This window comes from Vipera berus (assembly GCF_964194415.1).
Source record: "Vipera berus genome assembly, chromosome: 11".
NCBI lineage: Eukaryota > Metazoa > Chordata > Lepidosauria > Squamata > Viperidae > Vipera > Vipera berus.
The window spans coordinates 19,085,620-19,107,181 of record NC_138214.1 but is presented as its reverse complement, the minus strand read 5'-3'; the positions used below and the strand labels follow the sequence as shown (position 1 = coordinate 19,107,181).

Below are 21,562 nucleotides of genomic sequence, written 5' to 3'. Positions count from 1 at the left end.
CAAGATTTAATAGTCAATTAACAAAACAAGAAACCAAAACTCCGGAACTTGAATCCTCAAGCAGAAGGGTTGCTTTCAGCAACCAGCCCCTCCCCAAACACTCCTTTTATTGAGAGCTCAGGGCGTGGTCTCCCTGTGCCTCCTCCCGAGGAGACCCGCAGCCTTTTTCTGCTTAGTCCTGCTCGACTGCCTCCTGCGTCGGGCGTCCTTGAACAGGGCCAGCTGTGGGTCATCATCCTCCGCACTATCGGGCTCACGCAGCTGAGAGGAGGTCCCCGGCTGGGAGCTCTGCCAAGCCTGCAAGCCATCATCAGCCGGTTCGTCACCCACACACACCTCCTCCCCCTCATCTGAGTCATCCGATACCTCTGAGCCGGGTGCCGAACCCACAGGCTGACCCTGAGTCACAACACTATCCCGCACCGCAGGGCCCTTCCCCCGGGGCTGCCGATCCGGATGCGGTCGGGATGGGAACTGTTCGTGAAAAGCAGTCACCAACGCAGGGGCATGAACGGCGGTCGCGTCTTCCCATGTGAAGTCCTCCGGCCCGTACCCTTTCCACTCGATCAGGTACTGGAAGCGACCTTTCAGCCAACGGGAATCCCGGATGCTGGCGACCTCGTACTCGGGGGTGCTGCCGCCATCGCGAGGTCCTGATGGGGGAGGTTCCGCTTGGCGAAGTGGACAAGCCGGTTGTTCGGGGACCAACAAGGACCGATGGAAGACGGGGTGCACGCGCAGGGAACGTGGCAGAGTTAAACGATAGGCGACCGGGTTAATGACGGCCTCGACTGGGAACGGTCCAAGGTAACGGTGGTCCAGCTTCCTCGCCGGCCGAGTGGATGGTAGGTTCCTGGTAGACAGCCAGACCCGATCCCCCACCGACAGTGGAGGCGTATCCCTTCTCGACCGATCGGCGAACCTCTTATAGTCGGCCTTGGCCTTCTCCAGCTGCCGTCGCACCAACCGATGGATCGCCTGTAACTCCGCCATGAATTCGTTCGCTGCCGGCTCCGGTGAGTCCACGGGCGAAAGGGGGAAAAACCGGGGGTGATAACCCACGTTGGCCAAGAACGGTGTCATCTGCGTGGAGGTGTGCTGCGAGTTGTTAAAGGCAAACTCGGCTATGGCCAAATAGTCCACCCAATTGTCCTGCTGCAGGTTAACGTAGCAGCGCAGATACTGCTCTAAGATGCCGATGACCTTCTCGGTACCCCCGTCGGTCTGAGGATGATGCGCGGACGAGAGGCAAACCTTAATGTCCAACGCCCGCATCAACTCCTGCCAGAAGCGGGCTGTAAACTGGGCCCCCCTATCGGAGACGACTCTATCGGGGAGGCCGTGCAGCCGGAACACCTGTTGGATGAACATGCGACTAGTGGCGCGAGCTGACGGTAAGCCGCGACAGGGGATGAAGTGCGCCATCTTGGTCAGCATGTCCACCACCACAAACACTGTCGTGAAGCCGGAGGATGGGGGTAGATCCGTCAGAAAGTCCATGGACACAGCCCAGGGTCTCTTGGGTGTTGGCAAAGGCTGCAGTAAACCAGGCAGGGCCCCTGTCGCTGACTTGGCCTGCCTGCATGGGACGCAGGAGGTGACATAAGACTGGACGTCGTGTCGGACTCGGGGCCACCAGAAGGTACGGGAGACCAGGTTCAGAGTCTTGAACAGGCCAAAATGCCCCGCAGCCGGGTTATCATGACACTGGCTGAGGACGAGTCCCCTGAGTGGCCCTCCCGGAACATAGAGCCGGTCACGATAATACAGGAGTCCATCCGCGACCGACCAAGGCGAATCTGGCCCCACCTCTTCCTTCCGCTGAGCCACCCACGCCTCCTGCTGCTGCGCCTCCCTGATCCGAGCCCGTATATCCACCGGCTCCCGCACCGCAGCAAAAGACTCGACGGGGATCACTGTCCTGGGCGGAAGCTTGTCCTCCACTTGGGTGTACTCGGGCTTCCTGGACAGAGCATCCGCTCTCTGGTTGTGCCCGCTGGGTATGTACCGCACCCGGAAGTCAAACCTCGCAAAGAAGAGGGACCACCGGATCTGGCGTTGGTTCAGATTCCGAGCGGTCTGCAGGCTTTCCAGATTCTTGTGGTCCATCCGGACCTCGATTTGATGCCGCGCCCCCTCCAGATGATGCCTCCAAGCCTCGAACGCCGCCTTGATGGCCAGCAGCTCCTTCTCCCAGATGGTATAGTTGCGCTCCGAGGGATTCAATTTCCGGGAGTGATACGCACAAGGGAAAAGGGTACCGCTGGGCGTCGCTGCCTGGAGTAACACGGCCCCAATGGCAATGTCGGAGGCGTCCGCCTCCACGACAAACGGCCGTTGCGGGTCAGGATGCTTCAAGATGGGCTCCTTCATGAAGGCGTCCTTCAAAGCTTGGAACGCCTGTTGTTCGGGGGCGTTCCACTGGAACCGAGTCTTCTTCTGCAGGAGCCGGGTGAGGGGGGCTGTCAAGGCAGCAAAGCCAGGGATGAATGTCCGATAGTAGTTGGCAAATCCAAGAAGTCGCTGAACATCCTTCACGCGACGCGGGGGTTGCCAACTCTGCAACGACTCGACTTTACTCGGCTCCATGGCGATGCCCTCAGGAGAAATGCGGTGACCCAGGAAATCGATGGTCACCTGGTAGAACTGGCACTTCTCCAACTTGGCAAACAGCCGATGTTCCCGGAGGCGCTGCAGGACCTGACGGAGATGCTGATGATGCGCTTCACGCGACGGGGAGTAAATCAGGATGTCGTCCAGGTAAATCACGACAAACTGGTCCAACAGATCTCGAAAGATGTCGTTCATAAAATGCTGAAACACAGCGGGGGCGTTGGTCAGGCCAAACGGCATCACCGTGTACTCGAAATGTCCATAGCGAGTACCAAACGCCGTCTTCCACTCATCACCCGGCCGAACCCTGACGAGGTTGTAAGCTCCACGCAGGTCCAGTTTCGTGAAGATCTTAGCCTCCCGGAGTCGGTCCAAGAGCTCGGGGATGAGGGGCAGCGGGTAGCGGTTACGCACCGTGATGGCATTGAGTTTCCGGTAGTCACAGCAAAGCCGTAACTCGCCCGACTTCTTTTTGACAAAGAGCACGGGCGCAGACACAGGCGAGGACGAGGGCCGGATGAAACCACGAGCCAAATTCTTTGTCAGGAAGTCCCGCAATGCAGCCAACTCGGGCTCCGACATGGAGTACAAACGCCCCACTGGGAGAGGCGCATCAGGGACTAGATCAATGGAGCAGTCGTAGGGCCTGTGCGGGGGCAATTGGTCCGCCTCTGACTCGCTGAACACATCAGCAAAGTCGGACAGTTCGGGAGGCAAGGAAACCCCTGAGGAACCCTCCACCTGGCCGGCACAGATATGGCGGGTGTGGTCCACGCACTGCAAACTTGGGAAGGTGACCAAGTTCTGAGACCAATAGATCTGTGGATCATGCGCCCGGAGCCACGCCAGTCCCAAGACCACGGGGAAGTGCAGATCCGAAGTGATGTAGAACTGAATGGCCTCCACATGGGAACTGATGGCCATACACACTGGTTGCGTGGCGGCCGTAATAGGCCCGGACAGGAGCACTCGACCATCAATAGTCTCCACTAGCATGGGCGGATCCACCGGACACTGGGGAACAGCCCATTTGGCCACGAAGGCCGAGTCCATAAAGTTAGTGGTAGCCCCAGAGTCAATTAAGGCATGGACCGGAATCCCCTCTGGCTTGCCAGGAAGGATCAGACGTGCCTCCAAAATCAAATGCCGTGGAGGTTCACAGGCACCGTCGGAATGGCGTCGCTCGGCGTGGTCGTGGTGGGTCGCCCGATCTATCACACCGTCTAGATCGGGCTCGGGCCGTTTCCCGACAGCAAAGCAGGGGACTTTCTCGGGGCCGGCTTGGTCACTGATGCCCGCTGACGCTTCTTTGGGCAAGAAGCAGCCAAATGTCCAGGGTCCCCACAGTAAAAACACAACCCCCCCGATCGTCGTCTGTCCATTTCCGTCACCGATAGATGGGACCGGGCGGCACCCAGCTCCATTGGCTCCTCCCTCTGGACTGGGGGCACACGCTCAACAGGAGCGGCAGGGGTCTGTGGGGTGGCACGGCGACTCTTTCGCTGCTACAGCCGGGCATCGATCCACAGACAAAGATGGATCAGCCCATTCAGGTCTGAGGGAATGTCCACGCGGGGCAGCTCATCCAACATCTCCTCCGACAAGCCATCCTGGAAGGCATCCACGAGCGCAGCCTCATTCCAGGCGGAATCCTGGCTAAGCAGCCGGAAATCGCTGATGTAGGCCTGCAGGGGGCGCTGACCCTGCCTCAAAGCTTTCAGGCGTCGGGTGGCAGTCTGCGCCTTAATCGGGTCCTCGTACATGAGGCGCATATGGTCACAAAACCCCCCAAAGTTATCCAACAAAGGGCTAGGCTGTGCCAGCAGAGGCGTGCCCCAACGAGCTGCATCTCCCGACAGAAGGCTCAACACGAATCCCACCTTATCTCGGTCAGTGGGGAAATCAGCTGCTCTCACGCTGATAAAAAGCTGGCATTGTCCCAGGAAGGCAGGAAACAGTTCTGGATTGCCAGCAAATTTATCCGGCATAGCTATCTGACATTTCCTCCTGGGTGGGGGTGCAGCATGTACCTGAGCTTGCAGTTGAGCCACCTGAGCTGCCAGCAAAGTGAGTTGCTGGGTGAGCTGAGCATTCTCGGCAAGAAGCTGCTCCATCGTAGTAATAAGGGGTGGGAGGCTGAAAGCAAACTGTTCTGAACCAGCCCCTTCTGGCCTTGTAATAAGGCAAACCCCTATTCAGAAAGAAGAGACTGGAGAGCGTCCAAGGCTGAAAAGCGTTTGCCAAGATTTAATAGTCAATTAACAAAACAAGAAACCAAAACTCCGGAACTTGAATCCTCAAGCAGAAGGGTTGCTTTCAGCAACCAGCCCCTCCCCAAACACTCCTTTTATTGAGAGCTCAGGGCGTGGTCTCCCTGTGCCTCCTCCCGAGGAGACCCGCAGCCTTTTTCTGCTTAGTCCTGCTCGATTGCCTCCTGCGTCGGGCGTCCTTGAACAGGGCCAGCTGTGGGTCATCATCCTCCGCACTATCGGGCTCACGCAGCTGAGAGGAGGTCCCCGGCTGGGAGCTCTGCCAAGCCTGCAAGCCATCATCAGCCGGTTCGTCACCCACACACACCTCCTCCCCCTCATCTGAGTCATCCGATACCTCTGAGCCGGGTGCCGAACCCACAGGCTGACCCTGAGTCACAACAGGGCTATCTCCGCAAGGAAACTTCACATCTGCAAAAGTCATGGTTTTTTGGTCTTCGGGGAGGCAGGGGAACAGGAATATGTGTTTGTTTTTCGAATTTGAGCTCTTTCTGCAATGGGCACTTTTCATACTATAAGCAGTTTTTCCTAACAAATGCAAGATATAGCATGGGCTAACTCCGCAAGGAAACTTCAGATCTGCAAAAGTCATGGTTTTTCGTCTTCGGGGAGGCAGGGGAACAGGAATATGTGTTTGTTTTGCGAATTTGAGCTCTATCTGCAATGGGCACTTTTCATGCTATAAGCAGTTTTTCCTAACAAATGCAAGATATAGCATGGGCTATCTCCGCAAGGAAACTTCAGATCTGCAAAAGTCATGGTTTTTTGGTCTTCGGGGAGGCAGGGGAACAGGAATATGTGTTTGTTTTGCGAATTTGAGCTCTATCTACAATGGGCACTTTTCATGCTATAAGCAGTTTTTCCTAACAAATGCAAGATATAACATGGGCTATCTCCGCAAGGAAACTTCAGATCTGCAAAAGTCATGGTTTTTTGGTCTTCGGGGAGGCAGGGGAACATGAATATGTGTTTGTTTTTTGAATTTGAGCTCTTTGTGCAATGGGCACTTTTCATACTATAAGCAGTTTTTCCTAACAAATGCAAGATATAACATGGGCTATCTCCGCAAGGAAACTTCAGATCTGCAAAAGTCATGGTTTTTTGGTGTTCAGTGAGCCGGGGGAACATGAATACGTGTTTGTTTTTCGAATTTGAGCTCTTTCTGCAATGGGCACTTTTCATGCTCTAAGCAGTTTTTCCTAACAAATGCAAGATATAGCATGGGCTATCTCCGCAAGGAAACTTCACATCTGCAAAAGTCATGGTTTTTTGGTCTTCGGGGAGGCAGGGGAACAGGAATATGTGTTTGTTTTTCGAATTTGAGCTCTTTCTGCAATGGGCACTTTTCATACTATAAGCAGTTTTTCCTAACAAATGCAAGATATAGCATGGGCTATCTCCGCAAGGAAACTTCAGATCTGCAAAAGTCATGGTTTTTTGGTCTTCGGGGAGGCAGGGGAACAGGAATATGTGTTTGTTTTGCGAATTTGAGCTCTATCTGCAATGCGCACTTTTCATGCTATAAGCAGTTTTTCCTAACAAATGCAAGATACAACATGGGCTATCTCCGCAAGGAAACTTCAGATCTGCAAAAGTCATGGTTTTTTGGTGTTCAGTGAGCCGGGGGAACATGAATACGTGTTTGTTTTTCGAATTTGAGCTCTTTCTGCAATGGGCACTTTTCATGCTCTAAGCAGTTTTTCCTAACAAATGCAAGATATAGCATGGGCTATCTCCGCAAGGAAACATCAGATCTGCAAAAGTCATGGTTTTTTGGTCTTCGGGGAGGCAGGGGAACAGGAATATGTGTTTGTTTTTCGAATTTGAGCTCTTTCTGCAATGGGCACTTTTCATACTATAAGCAGTTTTTCCTAACAAATGCAAGATATAGCATGGGCTATCTCCGCAAGGAAACTTCAGATCTGCAAAAGTCATGGTTTTTTGGTCTTCGGGGAGGCAGGGGAACAGGAATATGTGTTTGTTTTGCGAATTTGAGCTCTATCTGCAATGCGCACTTTTCATGCTATAAGCAGTTTTTCCTAACAAATGCAAGATACAACATGGGCTATCTCCGCAAGGAGACATCCGATCTGCAAAACTCATGGTTTTTTGGTGTTCAGTGAGCTGGGGGAACATGAATACGTGTTTGTTTTTCGAATTTGAGCTCTTTCTGCAATGGGCACTTTTCATGCTCTAAGCAGTTTTTCCTAACAAATGCAAGATATAGCATGGGCTATCTCCGCTGTTGTGACTCAGGGCCAGCCGGTGGGTCCGACAGCCGGGTCCGATGTATCGGAGGACTCAGATGTGGGGGAGGAGGGAAACGAACCGGCTGATGATGATTTGGAGGCTTTGCAGAGTCCTCAGCCGGGGACCTCTTCTCAGCTGTGTGAGCCCGAGAGTGCGGAGGATGATGACCCACAGCTGGCCCTGTTCAAGGACGCCCGACGTAGGAGGCAGACGAGCAGGGACAAACAAAGAAAGACTATGGGACTCCTCGGGAGGAGGCACAGGGAGACCACGCCCTGAGCTCTCTATAAAAGAAGTGTTTGGGGAGGGGCTAGTTGCTGAAAGCAACTTTTTCGTTTGAGAAGACAAGCTCTTGTGTTTTGTTATCTGCGTAATTAAACCTTGGCAGAAGCCTTTTAGCCTTGGACGCTTTCCAGACTCGTCTCTTAATTAGGGGTTGGGAGAAGAGGGCTGGTTCAGAACATCCGCAAGGAAACTTCAGATCTGCAAAAGTCATGGTTTTTTGGTCTTCGGGGAGGCAGGGGAACAGGAATATGTGTTTGTTTTGCGAATTTGAGCTCTATCTGCAATGCGCACTTTTCATGCTATAAGCAGTTTTTCCTAACAAATGCAAGATACAACATGGGCTATCTCCGCAAGGAGACATCCGATCTGCAAAAGTCATGGTTTTTTGGTGTTTAGTGAGCTGGGGGAACATGAATACGTGTTTGTTTTTCGAATTTGAGCTCTTTCTGCAATGGGCACTTTTCATGCTCTAAGCAGTTTTTCCTAACAAATGCAAGTTATAGCATGGGCTATCTCCGCAAGGAAACTTCAGATCTGCAAAAGTCATGGTTTTTTGGTCTTCGGGGAGGCAGGGGAACAGGAATATGTGTTTGTTTTGCGAATTTGAGCTCTATCTACAATGGGCACTTTTCATGCTATAAGCAGTTTTTCCTAACAAATGCAAGATATAACATGGGCTATCTCCGCAAGGAAACTTCAGATCTGCAAAAGTCATGGTTTTTTTGGTCTTCGGGGAGGCAGGGGAACAGGAATATGTGTTTGTTTTTCGAATTTGAGCTCTTTCTGCAATGGGCACTTTTCATACTATAAGCAGTTTTTCCTAACAAATGCAAGATATAGCATGGGCTATCTCCGCAAGGAAACTTCAGATCTGCAAAAGTCATGGTTTTTTGGTCTTCGGGGAGGCAGGGGAACAGGAATATGTGTTTGTTTTGCGAATTTGAGCTCTATCTGCAATGCACATTTTTCATGCTATAAGCAGTTTTTCCTAACAAATGCAAGATACAACATGGGCTATCTCCGCAAGGAGACATCCGATCTGCAAAACTCATGGTTTTTTGGTGTTCAGTGAGCTGGGGGAACATGAATACGTGTTTGTTTTTCGAATTTGAGCTCTTTCTGCAATGGGCACTTTTCATGCTCTAAGCAGTTTTTCCTAACAAATGCAAGTTATAGCATGGGCTATCTCCGCAAGGAAACTTCACATCTGCAAAAGTCATGGTTTTTTGGTGTTCAGTGAGCTGGGGGAACATGAATACGTGTTTGTTTTTCGAATTTGAGCTCTTTCTGCAATGGGCACTTTTCATGCTATAAGCAGTTTTTCCTAACAAATGCAAGATATAACATGGGCTATCTCCGCAAGGAAACTTCAGATCTGCAAAAGTCATGGTTTTTTGGTCTTCGGGGAGGCAGGGGAACATGAATATGTGTTTGTTTTTTGAATTTGAGCTCTTTGTGCAATGGGCACTTTTCATACTATAAGCAGTTTTTCCTAACAAATGCAAGATATAGCATGGGCTATCTCTGCAAGGAAACTTCAGATCTGCAAAAGTCATGGTTTTTTGATCTTCGGGGAGGCAGGGGAACAGGAATATGTGTTTGTTTTTCGAATTTGAGCTCTTTCTGCAATGGGCACTTTTCATACTATAAGCAGTTTTTCCTAACAAATGCAAGATATAACATGGGCTATCTCCGCAAGGAAACTTCAGATCTGCAAAAGTCATGGTTTTTTGGTGTTCAGTGAGCCGGGGGAACATGAATACGTGTTTGTTTTTCGAATTTGAGCTCTTTCTGCAATGGGCACTTTTCATGCTCTAAGCAGTTTTTCCTAACAAATGCAAGATATAGCATGGGCTATCTCCGCAATGAAACTTCAGATCTGCAAAAGTCATGGTTTTTTGGTCTTCGGGGAGGCAGGGGAACAGGAATATGTGTTTGTTTTGCGAATTTGAGCTCTATCTGCAATGCGCACTTTTCATGCTATAAGCAGTTTTTCCTAACAAATGCAAGATACAACATGGGCTATCTCCGCAAGGAGACATCCGATCTGCAAAACTCATGGTTTTTTGGTGTTCAGTGAGCTGGGGGAACATGAATACGTGTTTGTTTTTCGAATTTGAGCTCTTTCTGCAATGGGCACTTTTCATGCTCTAAGCAGTTTTTCCTAACAAATGCAAGTTATAGCATGGGCTATCTCCGCAAGGAAACTTCAGATCTGCAAAAGTCATGGTTTTTTGGTCTTCGGGGAGGCAGGGGAACAGGAATATGTGTTTGTTTTGCGAATTTGAGCTCTATCTACAATGGGCACTTTTCATGCTATAAGCAGTTTTTCCTAACAAATGCAAGATATAACATGGGCTATCTCCGCAAGGAAACTTCAGATCTGCAAAAGTCATGGTTTTTTTGGTCTTCGGGGAGGCAGGGGAACATGAATATGTGTTTGTTTTTTGAATTTGAGCTCTTTGTGCAATGGGCACTTTTCATACTATAAGCAGTTTTTCCTAACAAATGCAAGATATAACATGGGCTATCTCCGCAAGGAAACTTCAGATCTGCAAAAGTCATGGTTTTTTGGTGTTCAGTGAGCCGGGGGAACATGAATACGTGTTTGTTTTTCGAATTTGAGCTCTTTCTGCAATGGGCACTTTTCATGCTCTAAGCAGTTTTTCCTAACAAATGCAAGATATAGCATGGGCAATCTCCGCAAGGAAACTTCACATCTGCAAAAGTCATGGTTTTTTGGTCTTCGGGGAGGCAGGGGAACAGGAATATGTGTTTGTTTTTCGAATTTGAGCTCTTTCTGCAATGGGCACTTTTCATACTATAAGCAGTTTTTCCTAACAAATGCAAGATATAGCATGGGCTATCTCCGCAAGGAAACTTCAGATCTGCAAAAGTCATGGTTTTTTGGTCTTCGGGGAGGCAGGGGAACAGGAATATGTGTTTGTTTTGCGAATTTGAGCTCTATCTGCAATGCGCACTTTTCATGCTATAAGCAGTTTTTCCTAACAAATGCAAGATACAACATGGGCTATCTCCGCAAGGAGACATCCGATCTGCAAAACTCATGGTTTTTTGGTGTTCAGTGAGCTGGGGGAACATGAATACGTGTTTGTTTTTCGAATTTGAGCTCTTTCTGCAATGGGCACTTTTCATGCTCTAAGCAGTTTTTCCTAACAAATGCAAGTTATAGCATGGGCTATCTCCGCAAGGAAACTTCACATCTGCAAAAGTCATGGTTTTTTGGTGTTCAGTGAGCTGGGGGAACATGAATACGTGTTTGTTTTTCGAATTTGAGCTCTTTCTGCAATGGGCACTTTTCATGCTATAAGCAGTTTTTCCTAACAAATGCAAGATATAACATGGGCTATCTCCGCAAGGAAACTTCAGATCTGCAAAAGTCATGGTTTTTTGGTCTTCGGGGAGGCAGGGGAACATGAATATGTGTTTGTTTTTTGAATTTGAGCTCTTTGTGCAATGGGCACTTTTCATACTATAAGCAGTTTTTCCTAACAAATGCAAGATATAGCATGGGCTATCTCTGCAAGGAAACTTCAGATCTGCAAAAGTCATGGTTTTTTGATCTTCGGGGAGGCAGGGGAACAGGAATATGTGTTTGTTTTGCGAATTTGAGCTCTATCTGCAATGCGCACTTTTCATGCTATAAGCAGTTTTTCCTAACAAATGCAAGATACAACATGGGCTATCTCCGCAAGGAGACATCCGATCTGCAAAACTCATGGTTTTTTGGTGTTCAGTGAGCTGGGGGAACATGAATACGTGTTTGTTTTTCGAATTTGAGCTCTTTCTGCAATGGGCACTTTTCATGCTCTAAGCAATTTTTCCTAACAAATGCAAGTTATAGCATGGGCTATCTCCGCAAGGAAACTTCACATCTGCAAAAGTCATGGTTTTTTGGTGTTCAGTGAGCTGGGGGAACATGAATACGTGTTTGTTTTTCGAATTTGAGCTCTTTCTGCAATGGGCACTTTTCATGCTATAAGCAGTTTTTCCTAACAAATGCAAGATATAACATGGGCTATCTCCGCAAGGAAACTTCAGATCTGCAAAAGTCATGGTTTTTTGGTGTTCAGTGAGCCGGGGGAACATGAATACGTGTTTGTTTTTCGAATTTGAGCTCTTTCTGCAATGGGCACTTTTCATGCTCTAAGCAGTTTTTCCTAACAAATGCAAGATATAGCATGGGCTATCTCCGCAAGGAAACTTCACATCTGCAAAAGTCATGGTTTTTTGGTCTTCGGGGAGGCAGGGGAACAGGAATATGTGTTTGTTTTTCGAATTTGAGCTCTTTCTGCAATGGGCACTTTTCATACTATAAGCAGTTTTTCCTAACAAATGCAAGATATAGCATGGGCGTGTGGGCGTGGCCAGCTCAACATCACTTGCCTCAGGGGCACTTGTTCAGAGCTGGGCAGGACTGGGGCAAATCTGAGGGTCTCTGGCAGAGGGGGGATGGGACTGAGGCAAACGCTGGGTCATGGTCCATTGGAGGAGCCTCACTGATATTAAAGGGGGTGGGGGAAGACATGATATTAAAGGGGGTGGGGGAAGACAGTGTGAGAGAGAAAGAGAGATTTTCTTTTTGTAAGTTTGCTTACTTTGCAATGCTTTCCTTTCCCCACACTTTTGCTTCCCTACTGGCTCAATCTCTCTTTCTCTCTGCCGCCCAGATCTACAGCTGCAGAGCAATTTCGCTCCCCCCCCCAGCCGATCTGGGCAGCAGAAGCATTTTTGAAGCCTCTGGAGCTCGCATCGATGGCCGTGGGGCGATTTGGCGATGCTCCAGCGGCCCGATCCAGGCGTCGGAGGCCTGCAAAATGGTTCTGCTGCCCAAATCAGCCATGGGGGGGGGAAGCGAAACTGCTCTGCAGCCCTAGATCTGGGCAGCAGAGGCATTTTGCAGGATCGGGCTGCTGGAGCATCATAAAATCACCTCATGGCCATGGATGTGAGCTCCAAAAGTTTCAAAAATGCTTGTGCTGCTCAGATCGGCGGGGGGGGGGGGAAGTGAAATCACTCTGCAGCCCTAGAGCGCGCGAGTTTGGAATTTGGGAAAGTGAGCAGGGCCTTAACATAAAAGGCTGGTTCTGCTTTCAAAAATAGAGAAAGGAGGGAAGATTATTGGGCTCCTTGCCTCATTCCTGCTTGAAGCCATCCTTAACAACAAGGAAAAATCTAATCTATCCAACGCTACCCAACATTTCAAATATGTGTGCACTGAGAGGATAGCTATTTTTAAGACGCCAGTCCTGCACATCTACTGTATATCTAGAAATAAATCTCATTAAACTCATGAGGCTGTGAAACACAGAAAGGAAACACACACACACACACACACACAAGAGAGAGAGAGAGAGAGAGAGAGAGAGAGCGCTTCCAATCTTGTGAGCAATTCCAACAGCTAAACTAGCCTGAGAGAAATTCCAAATCTCCTCACCTTCCCAAACTCTAAACTTGCGCGTCCTACTTCCCTCGCTTGCCTTCTCCAACTCCAAACTCGCGTGTCCTACGCTCGTCTTCCAAGTTTGGAGTTCGGAGAAGGCAAGCGAGGGAAGTAGGCTGTGAAACACAGAATGCATGCACGCGCGCACACACACACGCACACACACGCAAACCAGCTGCTCAATGAACCTTGGTCTTCCTCTGCAGAGAAATCTTCAGCACCTTGTTGAGGCCCTGGGGGTTTGTCATGTTGCAAGTTTGCTCTCTGCTCAGCGCCTGCTAAGGGCTGGCCGATAGCAGAGGGAGCAGTAGCCTTGCCATGTGCTCCTCACCGGCCTGCTCCCATGCAAACTCTTGCTGACAGTGCCGAACCGGCAGTTGCCATCAGATGCCCGCCTTCCCAAACTCCAAATTCACGTGTCCTACTTTTCTCGCTCGCCTTCTCCAACTCCAAACTCGCATGTCCTAGTTTGGAGTTTTGGAAGACGAGCAAGGAAAGTAGGACGCATGAGTTTGGACGGAGTAGCATAGCTTGTGCAAAAGCTGTGTGTGTGTGTGCATGTATGTGCGTGTGCACGTGCGCATGCGTGTGTGTAAAAAAAGGTGCCGGAACGCCGTTCTGAGCGTTCTATGAGAAAATAAGCCCTGCGTGAGATAAATAATAAAACAAAGTTCAGAAATATTATTTTATACCATTGTTTTGCAAATCTATGTACACTACAAACTGTGTGATTGTTTGAAGAAAAATGCATCTGCACCAGGCTCTGAGTGTTTTAATTAAATAAAACAATTTGAGTAGTTCTCCAACTATTGTGTTTCCCTGAAAGTAAGACCCGGTCTTATATTATTTTTGCCTCCAAAAGAGGCATTAGATCTTATTTTTTTTGGGGGGGGGTCTTATGTTTTTTCTGACACCTGCCTCGCCTCGCGGGGGTAGCACCAACAGCCCGAGCCAGCAGGTGCCCCTGTAGCTATCGGCCCACTTCTGCTCCGGCCACTCACGGCGGGAGTCCACATGGCACCTTGCACTGCTGCCACAAAGAGGCGAGGCAGGTGGGGGAGGGGTGGAGCTGCCCCATGTGCCCTGCACCTACTTACTTCAGCCCCCCCCCCCAGCCAGGCCATTCCTTGCTTGGCATCCTTCCCCTTCACTCCCTTCCTGAGCCGGACTGCCATGTTATGGAGGATGGGCAGGGTAGCCCTGGTCCCCCTCCACTGTTTCAGAGTGGGAGTGACGGCGAAATGTTCTGCTCCCACTGTGCGCCGTTGGAGGGGCTTTCTTTGCACTGTGCCCCATAGATCATCTGCCCAGCGGCAGCTGCCACCTTCTCCTCCACCAACTCTCCTGCGGCTTGCACCGTGACTGGGCAGCGCAAGCCTCCCCTGCCACTCGCGAGAAGTTGGAATGTCTGACTGAACTTTTTTTAGCCCCACAAACTCCGTTTCCCTGCAGCAGGAGAGAAATGCGCCAGAGCTGGAAAGCAGGTTAGTGAAGAAATACTTTTGGGAAGAGAGAGGAGCTGCGCGGTGGTGCACCAAACTCTATAGCAGTGCCAGGAGGAGAAGCGGCAAGAAACGGGGGTGCCGTTATCCAGAACAGAGAAAGGAGACACGGGGGATGCAGGGTGGCAAGCAAGTGCTCTTACCTGCTCTGCATCACTGCGCAGAGCCGCTTCCCTCCCTGTTCTCCGTTCTCTCCAGTGATGGCAATGGAGTGCTGGTGGAGGGAGGTGGCAGGAGAGGCTTGCACTGCCCGGTCACGGTGCAAGCCATGGGAGAATTGGTGGAGTTAGAGGCAGCTGCCACTGGGCAGGTGATCGGTGGGGTGAAGCGCAAAGAAAGCCCCTCTAGCGGTGCACAGCGCAATGGAGCCTTTCACTGTCACTCCTCCCTGGCTCCGATATGGCGGAGGGGGACCAGGCCTACCCCGCCCATCCTCTGTAGCATGGTAGTCTGGCTCGGAAGGGGAGTGAAAGGGAAGGTCATTGAGCAAGGAATTACCTGGCTGGGGGAGGGGCTCTGAAGTAAGCGGGTGTGGAGCGCATGGGGCAGCTCCCCTCTCCCCCACCTGCCTTGCTTCATTGTGGCAGCAGTGCAACACATGCTCTCCTGCCCCATCGTGGCAGCGAGGTGGGACCAAGGGGGCAGTGTCCTAACTAGGGCTTATTTTGGGGTTAGGGCTTATATTAGGCCCACCCCCAAAAATCAGGTTAGGTCTTATTTTAGGGATAGGTCTAATTTTGGGTGAAATATGGTATGTGTGATTAACCTATTAACTTAAAATCGATTCTGATATTGTTTTACTAACCTGACATCTCATTATTCTAAATAGGAAATGTTCAATTTGTTTGCAAATAATAATATTAAAGATTCTAACTACCAGCAAAAATAAGTCCTTACTTTTAAAAAGCACCTGTCATTTCAGATCCATCATGGCAGCACCTGTTAGCGGGCATCCACTCACCTTCTGCCCGCCACGTCCCTCACCTTGTTGTGTCATGGCCGCATCACCAGCTGTCCCATTAAAGTGAATGAGTCAACAGTGGGTCAGAGGAGGAGCCACTGCGGGACAGAGATGACAGTTGTTCTTTAAAAATTATGATCTAAATCGAGTTGATTTAAATCAAACCTTTTTACTAGTGATTTAAATCATGATTTAAATTGACTTGATTTAAATCAAATCCACCCTGTACATGCAATTTCTTCAGAAATTGTTGAATGGTCACCTCCTGGATTTGCCTTGTTTTGCTTTGTTCAGGTCCTTGATCCAGTCCATCTTATTGTACCCCCAAGTATTCAAGGAACAGAGAGGAATCGATGAGAAAGAGTTTGAAGGAAGGTGGTCCTTCAAGGTTGAACCTGTGATGTGTTTTCTTGAGGAGAATGATGGGGCTTAAGATCATATGGAATTTTCCTCCAATGGGATTTTCCCATGTAATTTACTAGAAAACATAGGGCAGCCTAGAAAAGTAAGTGCCCTCCTGACCATACCAAAGCACTACGAATTTGTTGGCATTGTCCATTATGCTCTATGAGTTCATGGTGACCTAACCCTGACCCTCTACACTTGGAAATCATAAGGCTGTGTAAGAACATGTTCCAGGCATGTTCTTTGCAGACATTGTGCCATGCTGAAGCCATTCCAGAAACACCCCCCCATGGAATTCTCCTTCCATTCCCGCCCCCCATCAAAAATTCCGCAGCAGCTTGGGGTGCTGTCTTGCTCCTTCTTGCGAGGGCTTTCATGGCAACTTGAGTAAGATTGGTGACCTTTGCCTGGACCCATCTCAGCACTGCAATTTGACATGGCATCCAAAACAAGTCATGAGCCTTTCCTTCAGGGATGTCAAAGTGCTGGTCCACAGGCCGGATGCGTGATGGCGAAACCGCACCTACCCTGTTGCCAGCAATGGAAAAAAAGTCGTGATACTTTGTGACACGTCAGGTGATGTTGTGAGTTTGACACCCCTGTTCTAGATGTTTTGAGTTTGTTGCTTGAATAGCTGTAACAACAGCCTATGAAGTCTGGGTGGTTGGGTTCACACCCAACACCCAGGTGCACAATACAACTTGCTTTGCTCACAGGCAATGCATTCTTCACTAAGATCTGAGCCATGTCACCTGTGATCAGTCAATGTTCAGTAAATATTACAAGCTACCCATTTTAGCTGAGTCTAGTTACTTCAGCGAGTGGTTGATTTTAGAAGTTCAGCTGCTCTCTCCCAACCTAACATATCCAATAAGTCTGTTGTGAGAAGATTGTAACATGGGGGTGCCCCACCCCTGGGCAGTGCCCCAGTACCTCTCTGTGGCCCATTTGGAACTGGCCACAGAAGCGGCGGGCAAGCCTGTCTGTGCACGCAGCTGCATTTGTGCGAGCAGTGGGTGAGCACACATGCGTGCACAGCTCCATTTGTGCAAATGACAGACGGCGAGCAGCTGATGCGCATGCCTGCCACTTGCTCAAATGGAACTACATGTGCACCTGCTCCTTGCGTGGAACCGTCCCCTCTCCTCCCCCCACCCCGCTGGTCCGCATAGCCAGAAAGTTTGGGGAAGGCCGCTGTAGCATCAAGGGAAGGTGTGTCCACCGCCTGGCTTCTGTTGAAGGAGAGACATGGAATAAGCCTGATCTGAGCCTGCATTAGGCCGGATTCTAGGCTCTGCCTAACTTTCTCTTCCAGGCGCGATTTGTCAGCAGTACCTGGCTTTTTGGAAAACCGATGTGCCATGTAAGTCGCTTTGTCCAGTATTGCTCCGTCCACATGTCCGCACTGACCTTTGCTGCCATTGCTCTGGACCGCCACCAGGTAAGGGCCCCTGTAGATTCTCTTCTGGGAACTATTTTAAAAATCTCTATTATATTTGTTTCAATTTTTCAAAAACCTCATCATACAGATAAGCCTCAACATACAACCATTCTTTGGGTGACTTTCAAATTTACAACAGCACTGAAAAAAGCAACTTGCAGCTGTTTTTCACACTTATGACCATTGCAGCCTCCCCGTGGTTACGTGATCAAAGTTTGGATGCTTTGCAAGTGGCTCATATTTATGACGACTGCAGTGTCCCCTGGGAGGTCACGTGATTCCCTTTTGCGAACTTTTGATGAACAAAGTCAATGTGGAAAGCAGATTCACTTAACAACAGGGTTACTAACTTATCAACTGCAGTGATTCACTTAACAACTGTAGCAAGAAAGGTCATAAAATGAGGCAAAACTCACTTAACAACTGTCTTGCTTAGCAACAGAAATGTTGGGCTCAATTATGATTGTAAGTCAAAAACCACTTATAATACATCCTTTAAAACAGGGGTCCCCAACCCCCGGTCCGTGGGCCAGCATGCCAGAAACCGGTCTGCGCAAACAAGCAAAGCCCCAATTTTCAGCATGTGAAACCCAGCCCCCCCGGTCTGCAGAAGAACCTCTCTCCGTGGAACCGGTCCCTGGTGCCGGAAAGGTTGGGGCCCTCTGCTTCAAAAAATATCTCTAATGTAAAAATTAAGCAGCAGTGCAATAATGTACCTATATTATTATTGTACAATTAAAAAACGTAGCTTAGAATAGGTACATACTCTCTCTATTTTTCATATGTGTTATTTATATTAGAGAAAGAAAAAAAAGAAAAGAAATGACTCTATTAGACTACGTACCGGAAAACCAGAACGGAATTTAAAAAGAAAACCTCTGCCAGATTTTTTAAAAAAGTTCTGTGCTAGAACTAAAAATTAAAACATTTGAATGATGCATCAGCACGATATATAAAGGAGGAAGGAAGGAAGGAAGGAAGGAAGGAAGGAAGGAAGGAAGGGAGGGAGGGAGGGAGGGAGGGAGGGAGGAAGGGAGGGAGGGAGGAAGGAAGGAAGGACCTAGAATGACTGTCGTCAATTTTTTGGTGATTTTAAACCGTTTTAAACCCTTTTTGAACCGAGGCCAAGCAGAATCATATTTGCTGATCTTGCCTCTTTATTGGTCCAGCACTCAAACTCCTCTTCTGCAGCTGGGATAAAGGGAAGGCATCCCACATCAGATACCGGGAGAGGCTGATTATTAGTGGAAGTCAATCACCAAGATTGAAGTGAACTTGCCCTGAAGCATTGACCATCAGGGTTCCCAGGGGCATCCAGAGGCCATCAAAAAGGTCATACACACTACTGTGAGCCGTAGACACCCCTTTTGTGCCATCTTGACTGGCTGGGTGCTTGAGGAGGCTTCAGCCTGCTTAACTTTGACTCTTTTTAGGTAATAATGCATCCCTTGAAGCCCCGGATGTCTCTGGTGAAAGGCGCGCTGTGCATCCTGATCATCTGGATGATGGCCACTTGCTTCTCCCTGCCCTACGCCATCTACCAGAAGCTCGAGAGGCTGCCTTACGGGTAAGGTGGATCAAGATCACCAAGGATCGCCAAGGGGGAAAAAAAAGGCCTCCATCACTCCGAACATCAGACACGGTGACCGAGCAATGCCACAAGGATTGGGGAGGGATCGAAATCTCGCTCATGATTGAAACCTCCTCCCTTCTGTATGCCATGCACCTGCACATTCCACAGGGGAGAGGCTTGCGCTGTGATACTGCACTGCCCTTTGTGCAGATTTTGACACACACCCTTCTGACATGGCTGTCTTGTGTATGAGTCTGTGTTGTGTTTGGTATTTCCTAGTGTGCATGTACTACATGTGTAGATGAGAACCACTTTGGTGTAGAGATTAAGCACCAGGCAAGAAACCAGGAGACCCTGAGTTCTGGTCCTGCTTTAGGCACGAAGCCAGCTGGGTGACTTTGGGCCGGTCACTCTCTCAGCCCCGAGAAGAAGGCAATGGGCAAACCATTCGTGAAAATCTTTTGAAGAAAACTTCAGAGATGAGTCCAGGTCTTTCCTAAGAGTCAAGGCTGACTCAAAGGCACAAACACATACACAGTATGTGTATATATTTATATATTTAATTTTCCATAAAACATCTTGAAGTATTTAATAGTCAAAATTAAACCCAATAATGTTTTAAAAATTAACATACTAATGGTGGAAAAATAAAAGCAAAGCCTGCATTACTATTCACTCTTTATTGCTTCATATTTGGTAAGTGTATATTTCAAAATAATTTGGAAGTGAACACAATTGCCCATCCCCTATTTCTAAAGAGGTAACGCAATTGCTTGTCCCCTTTTTTCCAGCTTTTACACAAACCTGAAAGAAGATGATCCTGCTTTAAGGAATTTAGTCACAAAAGATTCTTTCAGGGTAGCTTTTTCTCCCAGGCTCCTGTTGTGTTCATGCAAGATCAAAAAGCATTTCTTCCAAATACTCTAAAAAGCATGGATAGCTCTCCTTTTATCCTGACAGATTCCAAGCTGAGATCCAGTCAGCAAAAAATTGTTTAAAAAATCAGGCAATACAATTAACCGTTTGACTCATGAAAGAAGGTATGACTGACAATTTAAAAAATAAGTTCATCTAAGTACTAGTATCCTTGTTTTAACAAATTGCATGTGTCTCTATTAACTTCCTCCATCAAATAATTTTGGCCAAAATCCTTACAAAACAATATTTTTGCAGTGGCACCTAAAGTTACTCTGAGTGACTTGTCTGATTAGTCTGACTGGTGAGCTGACAAAAGATGAGCTGTAGAGTATTGTCCGTCCTCTGTCAAATGAGAGAAGATACACAGAAGACTCAATCACCTCCACCTTTGTGCAGGAACGGACTTTCCAAGGTGCAGCTTCTTCCACTAAAGCGTGCTTTCTCTTCTTCTGTCTTCCAGAAATAGGACCATCCGGATGGTGTGCCTTTCCAGTTTCCCTCCTCCGACAGATCTCTACTGGAAGTACTTGGACTTGGCCACTTTTGTGCTTCTGTATGTTCTGCCTTTGTCAGTGATCTCCATCACTTACATATCAGTGGCCAAGAAACTCTGGATGAGGAACACCATTGGCGATGTGACCGTGGATCAGTACTATGCCCATCAGCGGAAAAAGAAGATGACCCTGAAGATGTTGCTGGTGGTCGTGTTGGTGTTTGGTGTCTGCTGGTTCCCCCTGAATTGCTACTTGATCCTCATGTCCAACCAGGCCATCAGTAACAGCAACACCCTTTACTTTGCTTTCCATTGGATGGCCATGAGCAGCACCTGCTACAACCCCTTCATGTACTGTTGGCTCAATGAAGGCTTCCGCACAGAACTCAGGGCCCTGCTGGGAATGTGCCGTAAGAAGGCTGCCTCCAGCAATCAGTCCTTGCAGTGCATATCGGCCGATTTGAGACTCACCTGGGATGGCAATTATTGCTGCGAGCAAGAGGCCCCCACTCGGCAGGCCAGGGAGTCGTCTCACAGGAACTGCCCAGACAGACATCTCTGTTGTCGATCTGATCACAACAGGCAGCGAGGAGGAGACTTGAATGTGGAATGAAGCAGCCTCACTCTGGTTTAGTAACAGTTTTGTAGTTGGGTCATCTACTGTCCAGGCCTTTGCAACATCCACACTGCGTGCTTTCTGACAAGAACTTACCACATCAGCATTATATGAGTGGACATCACTTTAGGTTGCTGCTTTCCATGAGTGATGGAAAAAACTGCAGTCCAAAAGCCTTGGTGTCGGGGTCGAATCCTTCACTGTCTGAAGCTGGAGCCCAACCCGAGGGTTTAATGCAGCGCTTCTCAAGCCTGGCCACTTGGCGATATGTGGACTTCAACTCCCAGAATTTCTCCAGCCACGTATCTTAAAGTGGCCAAAGTGGAGAAATACTGGTTTTAATAAGTCATTATTTTGAAAGAAAATAACTTGCAGACAAAAAAACAGTGTAGATTATTATTGGGTAGAAGAAGAGGGAGATTTCTCTAATCTTTGCCTAAAGGGAACCCCATTTGAACACCCATTTGCAGCTAAAATAAATCAGTCTGGGAAGCTTCACAGGCCTCAACAGGGGTGGAAATAGCTTTGAGGCATGAAGGTCTGGGAATGCACTTAATTATTTTTAGGAAACTCTCAGTGGCAGGAGAAGGAGATAAAAGCAGCAGCACCCCATAATTCCTGGGGCAAGGCTGAGATTTTTCAACCACTTGGTGTGTCTAGAGCAGTGATTTCAGCCTCAAAATGATAGCAATTATGATGCGATACTTAAACTTGGTGGTGCTTTTGCAAAAGCAAAGGAGCCACAGGAACAGGGCGACCCCAAAAACCAAT

The 21,562-nt window shown here is 48.7% G+C and overlaps 1 protein-coding gene across 1 annotated transcript; it reads left to right on the top strand.

Annotated features, from left to right (window-relative positions):
• Nucleotides 1-14,499: 14,499 nt before the first annotated feature.
• On the top strand, nucleotides 14,500-20,788 carry GPR83 (G protein-coupled receptor 83; the record flags this gene model as incomplete). The annotated part of the gene is made up of 4 exons (XM_081336443.1): nucleotides 14,500-14,829; nucleotides 17,066-17,191; nucleotides 18,625-18,758; nucleotides 20,143-20,788. The coding sequence occupies 4 exons, from the start codon at nucleotides 14,500-14,502 to the stop codon at nucleotides 20,786-20,788; spliced, it is 1,236 nt and encodes a 411-aa protein (XP_081192569.1).
• Between the last annotated feature and the right edge of the window lie 774 nt (nucleotides 20,789-21,562).